Genomic DNA, 15,306 nt, shown 5'->3' on the forward strand with positions numbered 1-15,306 from the left:
AACTGAGCTAAGGGGCAGGCCCCCTGGGCTTCGGTTTCTTCCATTTTAAAATTACGTGAGGGTTGCAGTTGGATAAAAATACACACTGGAATTTTTAAGCTATATATGTGGGTATACATCTAGCTCTGCATATGTTAATAGAATTTATTTTATTTAGATAATCAACTGAAGACACTGACTGAGAAAAACAAAGAACTAGAAATTGCTCAGGATCGCAACATCACCATTCAGGTAAAAGTTACTACTGTGAATAAAACTAATTGTGTATGTGACACTAAAGGTTGTTTTCTAGTCTTTAATTGTATTTATTAGATATGATCAGTAAAACAAATTCTATTAGAAAATGCTGCATATCAAAAATATGCACATACAAATTTCATGATTGGTTCTTGTTTTATTGAGAGATTGGACATTCCTTTTATTCAATAGAAATTATGTATGTCTGTTACAGTCTAGATATTCCAAAATTTTGATGTTGAGGATTTGGATGAATTGACATTGTTAAACAGCTATTTAGAGAGAGCATTGATAATAATAGTTTGATCTCCCATTTATACTATCAGATCATAGTGCTGTGAAGCTGTAAATCAGTGACAGAAATTATGAAAACACATGGAAATTAAACAGTATCCTCTTAAACAGTGAGTCTCAGAAATCAAGAAAGTAGACATACCTAGGTTCAAGCAGTGTTCCTAGAACTACATACTGGAATCTATGGGATACAATGAAAGCATTCCTAAGAATCTAGCTGTGAATCTCAAAGCAGAAAAGCAGTGAGTATAAATAAAAAACCTCATGATCTTAGAAAACAAGAACAATGCAAATCAAAGCTCATACAAGGAAGGAATTACAAAGATCATAGCAGAAATTAAAATTGAGACTAAAAACAACATGAAGAGTTGAAGAGTTGATTCTTTGAAAGAGTAAACAAAGTTAACAAGTCCCTACCTAGTCTTAACTATGAAAGGAAGGACCCAAATAGTATAATTAGAAATGTGGAAGGCATAATCACAGCATGTCCTCCTGAAGTTGAGAGCCTCTACTTGAATAAAGTGGATATTAGAGATTAATACATTGCTACATACATATGAACTATAAAGCTTAACCAAAAAAAATATAAAAATCCTGAGTAACCCATATCAGTCAAAGGAATTGAAGAAGTAATAGAAAAAAACTTCCAACTGAGAAAAATCCCAGACACTGATGGTTTCACTCTCGAATTCCATGAGAACTTTGATGGTTTCTCTGTCAAATTCCATGAACTTTAAAGAAGATGTAACACCAATATTCTCCAAACTCTTCAATAAAATTGAAAGGGAAGGAGTACTAAAATCCCTTCTGGAAGCTAGCATAACTCTGATTTTAAAGCTAAAAAAGAACTCAAACAAAAAAAAGCTACAGGCCGAACTCTATAATTAATGTGGATGTAGTAGGGATGGTGGTGCACACTTGTAATCCCAGCACTTGGTAGGCTGAGGCAGGAGGACAGCCATGAGTTTGAAACCAGCCTATACTACATAGCGAGACTCTGTCTCAAAAAAAAAAAAGGAAAAATTGGCAACAAGGTGCTGGAAAACAAAATGCAGAAAATCATCAAAATGATTGTACATCATAACAAACAAGATTCGTTGCATAACATGCAAGTCAATAAATGTAATACATCACAGAAGATAAAAAATTCACTTGGTCATTTCAGTAGACAGAGTACAACATCCATTTAGGATAAAAACATTTGAGCATAATAGGTAAGAGAAGAAGGTACATTAATCTGCTAAAAGCCACTCATGACAAAGGCCTGAATCCTCTAAAATTAGGGAAAAAGTGAGAATATCTATTGCCGCTATTATTCAACACAATATTTGGAACAATAAGAGCAATCAAGCAAGAAAAACTGAAGAGATATGTGTAAGAAAGGAAGAAGTTAAATTGTGTGGAGAAGCCATGAGTCTTTACATGGAAGATCCAAAAAATTTCACTGAAAGACTAGAAATAAGCAAATTTAGTAATAGCGGGATACAAACTTTACACAAAAATCAGTAGCATTCATCATTCATCATATGCCAATAAACACATAGGCCTTCGGAGGACAATTCAAGTCCAAACTGTAGCTACTGTTTTTCCTATAAAAAAATTTTAAAGAATAAATGGATCTTTTTCATTAAGATACAGTGCATAAGGCAAAGAGCCTGCTCTTGTCACATTTATGAATGTAAAACTATAGAGCAAGAGCAGTTAGATGTCAAAAAGGAAAAAAAAATCAGAAAAATAAGTGAAATTATGTCTTTGCAGATAATTTATGTAGAAAAAGCCATGCATTCCGCAAACATCTTAAGATGAATGAATTTTATGAACCTGTAAAATACAAAATCAGTATACAGAAATCTGGCATTTTTGTGTACAAGTTATAACCCAGCCAAATAAGAAATCAAGGAAATCTCATTTATAATTAGTTATAAATATAATGAAAGAAGTGAGAGATTTATACTCATAAAACAAGCAGTAATTGAAGGGGTTATGAATAAATGGAAAGGTACTCTGTGCCCTGAACAAAATTCCAGCAACATTCTTTATTTGGTTTTTTGAGACAGTCTCACTATGTAGTTTAAGCCAGCCTTAAACTGACTGTATAGACCAAACTAGTTTTGAAGTTGGAGTAATCCTCCTGTCTTAGCCTCCTATGTGCTGGGATTGCAGAATTGAACAACCAAGCCTGACTCCAGTGGCATTCCTAATAAAAATTGAAGAAATCTCTAGAATTTGTATGGAAATTGGAGGCATCACATTTCCTGGTATAAGATTATGTTACAAACAAGGAGATAGCTTGGCAGTCTGAGCACATGCCTGACAAGCGCAAGGACCCAGGCTCAGTCCCTGGAACCACATGCTGTGCCGACCCTGGAACCTCTGGCAAGTTGTGCTAGCCACTGAAACTGGGCATAGTGACACTCGCCTATCATCCCAGAGGTGGGAAGGCTGAGACGGGAGGATCACTACAAGTCCGTACTACATAGTGAGACCCTGTACCAAATAAATAAAGATTTAAAAAAAAAAAAGATTGTGTTACAAGGATGGAATAATCAAAACAGTGTCACACTGGTATAAAAAATACAGATCAGTGGACTACAACAGCGAATATACAACTAAAAATATATAGTCAACTTTTTGTAAGAGTGGCAGAGGGTCTTAAGCATTATATCATAAATTTTGAGAAACTGGGTTTCTGAATACGAATGAGTGAAATTGAACCCTTATATTTCATTATACAGAAAATCTCAGAATGTATAAAAGACCTGCATGTGATCCAAAACCATAAAACTTGAATATAGAGAGAAACCTCCTTAGCATTGACCTTGGTGATGACCTGTTGGAAAATCACAGTGAGGAAATGATCAGCAAAACAAAAAGATTCTTAGTTAAAGTCTAAGGCAGAAAAATCATGAAGAAAGATCATGACACAAGAAATTGTTCAGTTCATGGCAGCCAGGACCCAAAGAAGGGAAGGGGCGAAGGACAGTGCTTCAAAAGGCGTTATTACCTGCCTTAGCCTTTTAGGCCTGTTATAAAGCAAGAGGGTCATTGAGTGAGGCAGGAAGCAGCCATTCTGGTTCCCTTAGAACTGAGTGAAGATGTTAAAAGAAAACTTGAATTTAAAGTGTTTCTCCTGAAACAGGAAGAGACTTTTTTTTTTTAAATTGGGCTTATTTTTAAATCAATAATGAAGTATAGTTTATATGCAGTTTTATATGAAATAAATTGAAATGTTTATGCAAAAGTTCAGTAAATTAATGTCTCTTTCTGTTTTAGTGTCTGGTTTTAAGAAAACATAAACCTGAAATTTCCAGAACAAAAATAAATAAAATTAAGAAAAAAGAAAAAAAAAATAAGGCTGGTGAGTTAGCTCAGTGAATTAAGCACCTGCTTAGGCAAGTGTAGGGATTGTGGTTCAGTCCCCCGCACTACATGCCAAACTGGCCCCACCCCCAGACATACTGGGCCAGCCACTAGACCAGGCTTGGTATGTACATGTAATCCCAGCACTAGGGAGGCTGAGACAGGAAGATCACTATTGAGTCCAAGCTGCGTAGTGCGGCCCTATACCAAATACATAATAATAATAAAATAAATGATAAACTCAATCCAATTAAAAATTTAAATTGTCATAAAGTAACATGAAAATGAACTATTAAAAAGTTATAATACGTGACTGCTTTTCAAATTACCAGGAAGTCATTTATGGGAGAAATAAGCAAAGAGAATTTCTTTCTTAAAAGAAGAGGGGAGGCAACTTTTTCTCTTTTCAAAACTCAGTTCTTATTTGAGTGGTTTGAGATTAGTACTTAACTCATTAAATGTATGAGAGACCATGTCTTACTGCGAAGCTTTTTGACAAAGCGAATTCTAAGTAATTTCATTTCTAGGAATCTCTTGGAGAAATTTGAACTAAAGTAAATGAAACAATATTTTTCACATTTTTATGCAAGCAAAGAATAAAGTACATTAAATATCTTATAACTACTCACTTTGGTAATTACTATACTATTATGTATTAAAAGATAAAGGAAAAATTTTCATGAGCCTCAAAAATGTTCTAAAAGCAAAATTAAGAGCAGGAGTCTTGGGCTGGCCATATAGCTCAGCAGACTAAAGCACCTGCTTAGGCAGGCACAGGGACCAGGATTCAATCCTGACATGCCATGCCAGCCCCACCCCCAGAACATCCTGAGCTGGCCACTGAGTCCTGGCGTGGTGGCATGTGCCTGAAATTCCAGCGCTTAGGAGGCTGAGAACAGGATCACTATGAGTCCCAATCTGTGTAGTGAGAAGCTATAGACCCTGTACTAAATACATTTTTTTAAAAAAGGAGTTGAGATTATGAAAATTTTGAAAATTGTGGGTATATGAAATTGTAAGAGAAAACATCTTCAAACTTCAGGGGTTAACAAGTGATAATTCCATGTACCAGTTCCCATATTGATTTTCCAACTTGATTTTCGTAAATATGTTACTTTGTCTGACAGAGCCAATTTACAAGAACAAAGGAAGAGTTAGAAGCTGAGAAAAGAGACTTAATTAGAACCAATGAGAGATTATCTCAAGAACTTGAATACTTAACAGGTATGAAGAAATGTTTTACGTTTTAAGCCATCTTTCCCTTCTCTTCTGATACTACTAAAAATTCACCTTTAATCTGTGTTGCCCATGTTTTTATAGAATAGTCCAGTGTAGTAACCTATTTTTTTTCCTAAAATGTTACCAAGGATTTGAAGAAGTATCAAAAAAATGCATAATTGAAAAACATTTTGAGATAGTAATTTGGACCAAAAACTTACTATTGTGGTACTTATAATATCTAGAGGAAAAGTTTAAATATTCAGCTGTAAAGCTTAAACTTCTTTATGTTATACAACTCTATTATCTATTAGCATTTACTATTATAAATGAAAAGAACATTGTGTAAAACCATAGAACTATGGGTTATAAAACAGCTGGTATATTTAGGTGAAACAAGACTAAACAAGTTGTAGTATTTTGTTCTCATTGTTTCCTTAAAGGTTTTGAAAACTATAAAATGAGGGAAAGATTTGCACATATTTATGTTGTTCAGTAATGTTCAACTTGTTAATTGTACTTTTCAGTCTCAAAAAGAGGTACTTCATTGTATGTGTCATTATGGTGATCAGGGGTAAATAGAATTAAATTGTTTTCCTAAAAAGCTAGATTATAAGCATTAAAAGTTAAATGTGTATTTCTGACTTTTAACATAAAGTACTATTTTTTAAATTTTAGTAGCTCTGAGTATGTACTTAGCATGTTAAGGTTGTTATTGACTGTACCTTAAGTATTATTTTAAAGTAACTCTTCTTAATGTTTTTGATTGGATATGAAGGGTTTTTTGTTTTTGTTTTTGTTTTTGTTTTTGTTTTTGGCAGAACCAGGGATGGAACTAAGATCCTGTGCTTGCCAGGGAAGCACTTATTCTACTGAGCAATCTCCCCGGCCCCTGGATATACGTTTTGATTCCTTATTATTTATTAGTTAAAATTAAACTTCCAAGTATGGCAGAAACAAAATAAGGAGCTAAACAACAACTTTATACTTTAGCTAGTACTTTGTATTTTTTAATCTTTCTTTTCTCTGAATGTTAACTAACCATTACTTGCAAAATCTTACTTGCCCTTTCTAGAGGATGTTAAACGTTTAAATGAAAAACTTAAAGAAAGCAATGCAACAAAGGGTGAACTTCAACTAAAATTAGATGAACTTCAAGCTTCTGATGTTTCCATTAAGGCAAGTAATAAGTAATTCCTAATGCTCAAATTCACCTAAATTAAATTTTAAGTACAGGTAAGTTATCTATAAGTAACTTAAAAGCTGTTCTTTGTTTTTAAATGAAGGAATTAAATATGAAGATATACTCTGGTTTCTGTTCAGGTTATATAAATCTTTAACCTTTTTTAAATATGAAGATAGTTTTAATTGAACTATCAGAATTGAGCTATTGAAATTTGTTAAACTATTGAAATTTAATTTTTGAGGCTCTTTCTGGTGCTAAATACTTATTTGTGTTCTAAAATCAAAGACCGCTTGTGTCCCTTAGCCACTAGGAAAAATCTCATATAATCATGTATTACCTTTACTCATAAAGATTTATTTTCTTGATTTCTTCAGTATCGGGAAAAACGCTTAGAACAAGAAAAGGAATTGCTACATAATCAAAATACGTGGCTGAATACGGAGTTGAAAACCAAAACTGATGAACTTCTGGCTCTTGGAAGAGAAAAAGGAAATGAGATTCTAGAGCTTAAGTGTAATCTTGAAAACAAAAAAGAGGAGGTAAGTTAGTCAAATTGTATCTGTCATCATTAGGTAGAGCTTACATTTGTGTGTCAGTTTATTAAGCATATTTAGTGGTATATCTAATTACTTGGATTGTGTAAGACTAGTGGCCAAATACAGAGGACATAGCTTTTTACTGCTTGGGCAATAAAATAACTAATGTCATGTAAATAAAGAATTTATGATTTTTGCTTACTTTTGATATCCTCTACTCTTACATTGTATTTTCTTTCCTATGATATGCTTTGAAGAAGTAAATACATATTCAGGAAGTAAAGCTTTTACAATGCATTATCAAACATTCTATGGCTATTTTTCATTTTCGTATTTATGCATATTTTCAAAAGTGTGTGTGTAGGTTACTTTGCTTTTGGTTGGCAGCATAATCCTCATTATCAAATCAGTTTCAGTTAATACAGCATTCTTCCATCTTCCCTTCCCATTTATTTCCAGGTTTCTAGACTAGAAGAACAGATGAATGGCTTAAAAACGTCAAATGAGCATCTTCAAAAGCACGTTGAGGATTTGTTGACTAAATTAAAAGAGGTATAGATGACCACTCAAATATATTTCTTTTACAAAAATACTAAAGCTTTTACAAACTTACTATTTTAGTCACTTCATGTCTCACTCTTGTCTCTGCCACCATAAAACAACCCAGAATCCTTCCAAATGAAGTAGCTAGGCTAAAGAGAACCAGAAATGGCAATGATATCTTGTATCCAAAATGCTCTTTTAAAAAATGAGCAAGGATTAATTTTTCTACTATTTAATTATTATTAAAAATGTATATTTTATCCTCAAAGTAATTCATTTTTACCATGAAAACTGATTTTAATTTTAGTGTTTTAGATTTTCAAGTTTTTCTTTTAATTTTAGCCCTGAAGAATCACATTAAATTGTAGACTACTACTTGTGTACTAGATTTGGTTGTAGTTGCTACAGACTTGCTGACGTTGTTATGTTTTTCAGGCCAAGGAACAACAGGCCAGTATGGAAGAGAAATTTCACAACGAGCTAAATGCTCACATAAAACTCTCTAACCTATATAAGGTAAATGAATATACTCTCCCACATATATTATAGTAACCCATGGTGGATTACTACCTGGTAGGTAACTATAAAACTAATTTTCAGAGTGCTGCAGATGACTCAGAGGCAAAGAGCAATGAACTAACAAGGGCAGTGGATGAACTACACAAACTTTTGAAAGATGCTGGAGAAGGTAAGCCTTTTCAATTGTGGGAGAATTACTTTGTTTTTAGATATAAGGTCTTATTTCTTTATGTTTACATAAATTATTTGGTTTAGTAGTAGGCTTAATAGGAACAAAGTTTGATATGAAACAAATGGCTATGGATTAAGAAGCTTAAAGTTAACTGCTAAAGACTATATTTAGAAAATTAGGTAGGTTTTACTTTTTTATTTCTTCGATCTAATAACCATATGTATTCTTTTACTCTAAAATTAAACATGCCCTTTAAAATTATTGGTAGCACACTGTGAAGTCTTTATTGCCTTCCGTTCTTCATATTTTTAAAATGATACATAGAATTGATTGATTTTAGGACCCCTCTTAAAACACCAAAATTTGCCTATATTCAAGTCTCTTACATTGAGTAGCATAGCATTTGTGTGTAATTTCTGCATATCCTCCTGTATTCTTTGAATAATACCTAATACATTGTAAATCGTTGTATGTTGGGAATTAATGACCAAAAAGCCCATACTTGTACTTCACGGACATAATTTTGTTATTTTCTTAATGTTGTCACAGACATAATTTTATTATTTTCTTCATGTTGTCAGTCTATGATAGTATCCAAGAACATGGATAACTGACATTTTCATTGTCCTTTCCAGTCATTTCCTATATTCTAAATAAAGATCAAAGTTAAAATAAAAATATACCTAGTGCTACTTTTCTGCTAATTGAGTTTTATTTTCCTTGCAGTTAAAAAATACCAGAAAGAGAAACAAACTTCCATGACCAAGCCAAGACCTTTTAAGGATCATACTTAGAAAAAGGGATTTTAGTAGATCACTGTTGGGTATAACAGTGTTAGAATTTAATGTTTGTTGAAGGGAAAATACTATTCTATTACAGTTTATAGCCTGCATGATTTTGGTTATATGTGTGAATATTCTGTTTTAAAATGTTTCTAGCTAACAAAGCAATACAAGATCATCTTCTAGAAGTTGAGGAATCTAAAGACCAAATGGAAAAGGAAATGCTTGAAAAAATAGGGAAATTGGAGAAGGAATTAGAAAATGCAAACGACCTGCTTTCTGCCACAAAACGTAAAGGTATGCTAATGATTGTTGTTAATTCTTTGAAATACTAAAACTTGTGGAACTGTTTGATGTCATTGATTATTGATAATATTTATCCATCATGCTGTGATATAGGAAATTTTATCGTTATATTATAGTTTTTCTTTTCCTTAAAATCAGTATTCTTTTCTGTATCTATACTGAGCCACTGATATGATTACCACTTAACCATAATTGTGGGTCCATTTTTGTTTGATTTTTATTATTGAGTTGTGTTTTGCCATATTTTGAATTCTTATAGGAGTTTCATAATATGTAGTTAATTTTTCTTTGTCTTTAAAAATTATTTGTAGCTTTTAGTTTGAAATTTTACATAAACATACTAGCTGTATATGTCTTGGCATAGGAGCTATCTTGTCGGAAGAAGAACTGGCAGCCATGTCTCCCACTGCAGCAGCTGTAGCTAAGATAGTAAAACCTGGCATGAAATTAACTGAGGTAAGAAAAGCTTTAAATAATGTTAAATTTTCTTCTCCAACAAAAGTGTATTCAGATCCATTTGAAACTTAATTCTTTCCACAATTTATTTTTAAAATCATCTGATGATTAGAGGAACATTCTAGGAAAGGCTTTCTTTTTAGCGAATAGTAAACATTTCCACTTTTGTGAAATACTTGTGAAACCAGATAAATTATATTGTTCTATTTCAGTGCCTCAACTTGAAATAACCTCTTCTGTTTTCAGCTGTATAATGCTTATGTGGAAACTCAGGATCAGTTGCTTTTGGAGAAACTAGAGAACAAAAGAATTAATAAATACCTAGACGAAATAGTGAAAGAAGTTGAAGCCAAAGCGCCAATTTTGAAACGCCAGCGTGAGGAGTATGAACGTGCACAGAAAGCTGTAGCAAGTTTATCAGTTAAGCTTGAACAAGCTATGAAGGTTTGTTCCAATCCTGTTTTTGAGCTGGGTTGAGGGAAGAGGAGCAAATGAAAAATAATTTACTAGCTATTTCTTTGCTAAGGTGATTGGGTCAGGAAACACTGATTATGTTTTTCATTGAAATGGTATCACTTGGAAACTTTAATTACATTATGAAGTACCTATAATAATAAAACGTTCTGCCTTCATTTAGCTCAAATTGTGAGAAACTTTATATTTTATAGACAGATTGAAGGTTTTTTTTAGGATTCTAATGAAAGACAAGAGCCACATTTTCTTGGACTGTTCTTGAAGTCTTTATAATGAAACTCTTCCATAATTCACCAATATATAGTAGTTCTTTTGCAGATGATTATGATAGCTTATCTAGAAATGATAATATTGTTTGACCATAGATAGGAACTCCTTTTTTACACCGTTTTACAGGGGTATTTTTATACACATTAGCTTGTTACTTTTACGTTGCATGTTAAAAATGTGAGATTGCTAAGTATCCTTTACTTTTGAAGAGTATTTTTTACTTAATGATTAAATTTTATTTCATAAAATATTCTAAATATTTTGCTCTCAAAGTACAACTCAGAATGCCAAGGGGGAAATGTTTCTCACTGAGGACTTGAGCTAAATGAATTTATGTCTGTTATTCTAAACTGACAAATTTCTTCTTTTTTGGAGAAGATAAATTTGTCCTTAATTCAAAATTAAGTATTTCCTGTTGTAGTTTTTAAGCCAGTTTAAATCCAGGTGTATTACATCTAAAGGTCTCTTTCTTTTGGTTATGGTTTTGGTTTTTTGAGACAAGGTCTCACTGTATAGTTCAGGCTGCCCCTGAACTCACTGTATAGCCCACACCAGTGTCAAACTTGTGGTAATCTTCCTTCCTCGTCCTGCCAAGTGCTGGGGTTACAGGCAGGTGCCACTATACTTGGCCCTGTCTTTTGAATCATAATCCTAACAGTCTTGCACTAATGGAATCAACAAACCCCTCCTGAAGCTCCATCTTTCTCACTATGGCACCATCCTTCAAGTTAGTTTACAGGCAGTCCCTTGGGTCCAGTTAAAAGTTTCTGTCTGGCTAAGGCTTCTACCAGCATCCACAGGTAGTATGAGAAGGGATACAGTACAGCTGCAGACTTAACAATGCTCCCTCGCTTACAACGGAGGTTACGTTCCATATCCACGATGTGTGAAAGCAAAGTAATGACATCATTTAGCATTTGTATGTATTTTAAGGCTTTATAAACCTTTCTCATACTTTCATAAACTTTTCCCACACTTTTAAAAACAATTCTAATATCCTTAGCCATTTTCTAAACTTGTAAACCTACATAATTTTTTTTACTAATTTTATTCAGAAACAAATAGCAATGAGACTTTCAAATACGATTAGTAGGACAGCTTCAATAATTAATACATTGCATATTGTTGTCTTCGTGGTTATTCATAGTACAAGATGCAGACATGATATCCTGTTTACAAACACTATTAGAACAAATCTTTATAGTCATTGAATTAACAGCATGTAGCTATATATCTATCCTAACTATTTTGTATATACAGATAAAAAATGGTCCTTCCTTTGTATCTCCTTTTTCTGTTTGGTTTTGTCAGAGAAGCATATTCCATTGTCATTTAAATATTATAGGTGCATGAATTCAGCAAAATATTCCAATGTAGTCTAGTAGTACATAATCGTAGTGGGTTTTCCGTAAGACTGGCAATGTCAGAAGTTGTTGACTTGAGCCTTTTACAACTCAGCCTATTAATATGGCTTCACTTTTTATACTTCGTTTTTGTATTTTTCTGCTGGATGGTTAACACCAAGATAAAGCAGGACCTATATAACAAGAAATTTAGCTTTTGTATCTGATAATGTCAGTCAAGTCCCCTCAGGATTTATCCTGTAACCCTGTACCACAGTTTGTAGATCCTTTCTCAGTGTCAGCCATGTAGATGAGGCACGGCCATTGCTTGACCATTTTGCTCGCTGTGAAAGCCTGAGAGAATGTTTTCTCTCCATGTGACTCCTTAGTCATAATGTACATCATCAATCACTTTCTTCTGTGGTGATCTCCCATAATCTTGATCAGAAAATTTGAGACCCAACTGAGTTACATGATGTTACAGTATGGGTTCTCCTATGTCCTGAGTCTTCACTGACCTTGAAAGCCTGGGGCTAAAATGTTGGCTGTCCTTGCAGTCCTCCTTTTTCTCTTAATTTTTGGTCTGCAAACTTTTGGTCTCCTCCAGAAGAGAAGCTTATTGTTATTACCTTACAACCTAGGCAGTTCAGCATAACCTCACTATCTGTCTGAATATCTAACATCTTAGGCATGACATGGAACAGGTATTTTTCATCAAGTATTCATATGTTAAACTTTAAGTCCCTACAGAATATGAAGAAAATTTAAAAAGTAAAAATATATTTTAAAAAATAGGAATAAACAATTACATATTTTTACACAGAAGTTTAGAAATCTAACCATATTTAGCCATTGTAGCAGGACAGTTCCGCAACATGCCTTTTCCTGTCTCCTGCATTCATTTACCACCCCCTTCTGTTTAAACGAACATCTACCTGAGAGACAGCATGGCAGCAACCAGCGTGTCATGACAAGCAGCACATATTAGAAGAGCAGAATGACAGGCATTCCAAGCATGACCCTACTATTACACATTGCTATCTTCAGTGCAGTTACTTAGTTCACAGGTATCAGCATATGTAGTTAGTCAGGATGAGAATCCTACGGATTAACTGCTAGTTTCGAAGACCTGCTGAAGACTCTCAGGATCATTGTCTTACCACTCTTGAAAGTATAAATGTATGACTTTGCCCCGTCACATTTCCTAGCTTTTTTCCTTGCTCTCTCTTCATTGTCTAATCCTCAAGTTCTCGCTTTTAATTGTGTTATACCTTTCTATTTGTATTTCTTTTTAATTCTTATACTAGGTAGACTGTACGACATTTACACATGTGGTTCTGGTTTATTTCACTTATATCTTCAAGTGGCAGCCACTTAAATGTGAAGGCTTCCAATTTATCATTCTTTATAGCTGAGTAATACTCCCTTGTATAAAAATACCACATCTTTTTCTGAGGTGATGGACATCTTGGTTGTTTCCAAGATTTGGCCAACATAAATTGTGCTGCTATAAACATAGGTGCACATATATCAGTCACTATGATACGATGTTTTTAGTTCCTCCAGGAAAATTCCCAGTAGGGGAATAGCTGATTTGAACAGGATTTCCAGTCCTAGTTTTATAACGAGTGTCCACACTGATTTCCATAACAGTTGCACCAGTCTGCATTCCCACCAGCAGTGCAGAAGGGTTCCTTTTTCCTGCAGCCTCTTCCAACATTTGTTTCATGGATGGCTAGTGATGTGGAACATTTTTTCATATATTTATTTGCTTATTTAATTTGGTCCTCTGAGAAGTGTGCTCATTTCTGGATTGGGTCTTTAAATTTTGGTGCTCTAATTTTTTTACTTCTTTATAAATTCTAGAGAGCACACCTTTGATTGCTTAAGTTTTTTTCGAAATTGTGGGTTGTCTTTTCACTTTATTGGTAATTTCTTTTGACGTGCAGAAACTTCTCAAGAGGAGGTCCCAGTTGTTAATTCTTTCAAGTGTTATGCATGCAATTTGATTTTTGTTCATGAACTCTTTCCCTACCCTATGTCTTCAAGAGTTCTTCCTACTTTCTCTTCTAGGAGATTTAGTGTTTATATCTTTAATCCATTTTGACTTTAGCTTAGTGCATGGTGATATACCTGGGTCAAGTTTTAGTTTTTCGGCATGTAGGGAGCCAGTTTTTCCAGCACCATTTGTTAAAGAGGCTATCTTTCTTCCACTGAATATATTTGGCCCCTTTGTCAAAGATAAGGTGGCTGAATGTGTCCTTAGGAGTTTCAGCATCTTCTAATCTATTCCATTGATCCTCAGGTCTATTTTGTTGCCAGTACCATGCTGATTTTATCATAGTAGCCTTGTAGTATAATTTCAAGTCAGGAATTGTAAATCCTCCCTTGTCTTTGTTGCCCAGGATTGCCTTTGCTATTCTAGGTCTTCTGGTTCCAAATAAATTTTAAGAACAATTTCTCTGTGTCTGGGAGATATGTTGATGGTAGTTTGATAGGGATTGCATTAAATCTGTACAGCAATTTTGGGAGTATGGCCATCTTCCCAATGTTGGTTCTTCCTGTCCAGGAGCAGGGAATATCTTTCCGTTTTCTGATATACTCTATGATCTCTATTTTCAGAGTACTGTAATTTTCCTTGAAAAGATTTTTGACTTCTTTAGTTAGATAAATTCCAAGGTATTTCATTTTCCTCAGTGCTATTGTAAAAGGTATTATTTCTGTAATTTCCCCTCTCAGTGTGTTTGTTATCTGTGCAGAGGAATGCTATTGACTTTTGGGTATTGACTTTATAACCTGCTATGCTCCTGAATTTTTGTATCAATTCTAGTATCTTCTTGATGGAGTTTTTTGGGTCTTCCAAGTAGAGTATCATGTCATCTGCAAATAGTGATAATTTAACTTTTTCTTTACCTCTTATTATTCCTTTTATTTCTCCTTGTTGCTTAATGGCTCTAGCTATTAATTCCAGAACTATATTCACTAGGACTGGTGATAGAGGACATCTTTGTCTTGTACCAGATCTGAGAGTAAAAGATTTCAATTTTTCCCCATTTAAAATTATGTTAGCCGTTGGGTTTTCATAAATGGCTTTTACCAGATTGAAGTAGAGGCCATCTATTCCAGTTATCTGTAGGACTTTGAACATGAATGTGTGTTGGACTTTTTCAGAAGCCTTTTCTGCATCAATTGAGATGGTCATGTAGTTTTTAGTTTTCGCTCTGTTGATGTAATGTATTACATTGATAGATTTGCAAATATTAAACCATCCTTGCATCCCTGGGATGACTCCTACCTGGTCATGGTGTATGTTCTCCTGGATGATTTCCTAGATTCTATTTGCTAGGATTTTATTGAGGATTTTTGCATCAATGTTCATGAGGGAGATCAGCCTGTAGCTCTCTTTTTTAGTGGCATCTTTCCCTGGTTTTGGAATCAGTATAATACTTGCCTCCAGGAATGATTTTGAGAGGATTGCTTCCTTTTCAATTTCATTGAAGAGTTTAAGGAGTGTAGGGATTATGTCTTCTGTAAATTTCTTGTAGAATTCAGCTGTGAATTCATCAGGACTTGAACTTTCCTTTGTCAGTAGGGTTCTTTTTTTTTTTTT

The 15,306-nt window shown here is 33.9% G+C and overlaps 1 protein-coding gene across 3 annotated transcripts in view; it reads left to right on the forward strand.

Moving 5' to 3' along the window:
* The window catches only part of Tpr (translocated promoter region, nuclear basket protein), a 94,452-nt gene that overhangs the window by 10,401 nt on the left and 68,745 nt on the right, over positions 1–15,306 (forward strand). For all 3 annotated transcript variants that reach the window (XM_004643982.3, XM_023704109.1, XM_023704110.1), the window contains exons 3-12: positions 158–231; positions 5,019–5,115; positions 6,185–6,288; positions 6,670–6,834; positions 7,291–7,383; positions 7,810–7,890; positions 7,975–8,062; positions 9,004–9,144; positions 9,518–9,609; positions 9,856–10,053. In XM_004643982.3, coding sequence (XP_004644039.1) covers positions 158–231; positions 5,019–5,115; positions 6,185–6,288; positions 6,670–6,834; positions 7,291–7,383; positions 7,810–7,890; positions 7,975–8,062; positions 9,004–9,144; positions 9,518–9,609; positions 9,856–10,053 — 1,133 coding nt within the window. The remainder of the gene's footprint in view (positions 1–157; positions 232–5,018; positions 5,116–6,184; positions 6,289–6,669; positions 6,835–7,290; positions 7,384–7,809; positions 7,891–7,974; positions 8,063–9,003; positions 9,145–9,517; positions 9,610–9,855; positions 10,054–15,306) is intronic.

Source organism: Octodon degus, unplaced genomic scaffold (genome assembly GCF_000260255.1).
Source record: "Octodon degus isolate 3935 unplaced genomic scaffold, OctDeg1.0 scaffold00188, whole genome shotgun sequence".
In the NCBI taxonomy this organism is placed as follows: Eukaryota; Metazoa; Chordata; class Mammalia; order Rodentia; family Octodontidae; genus Octodon; species Octodon degus.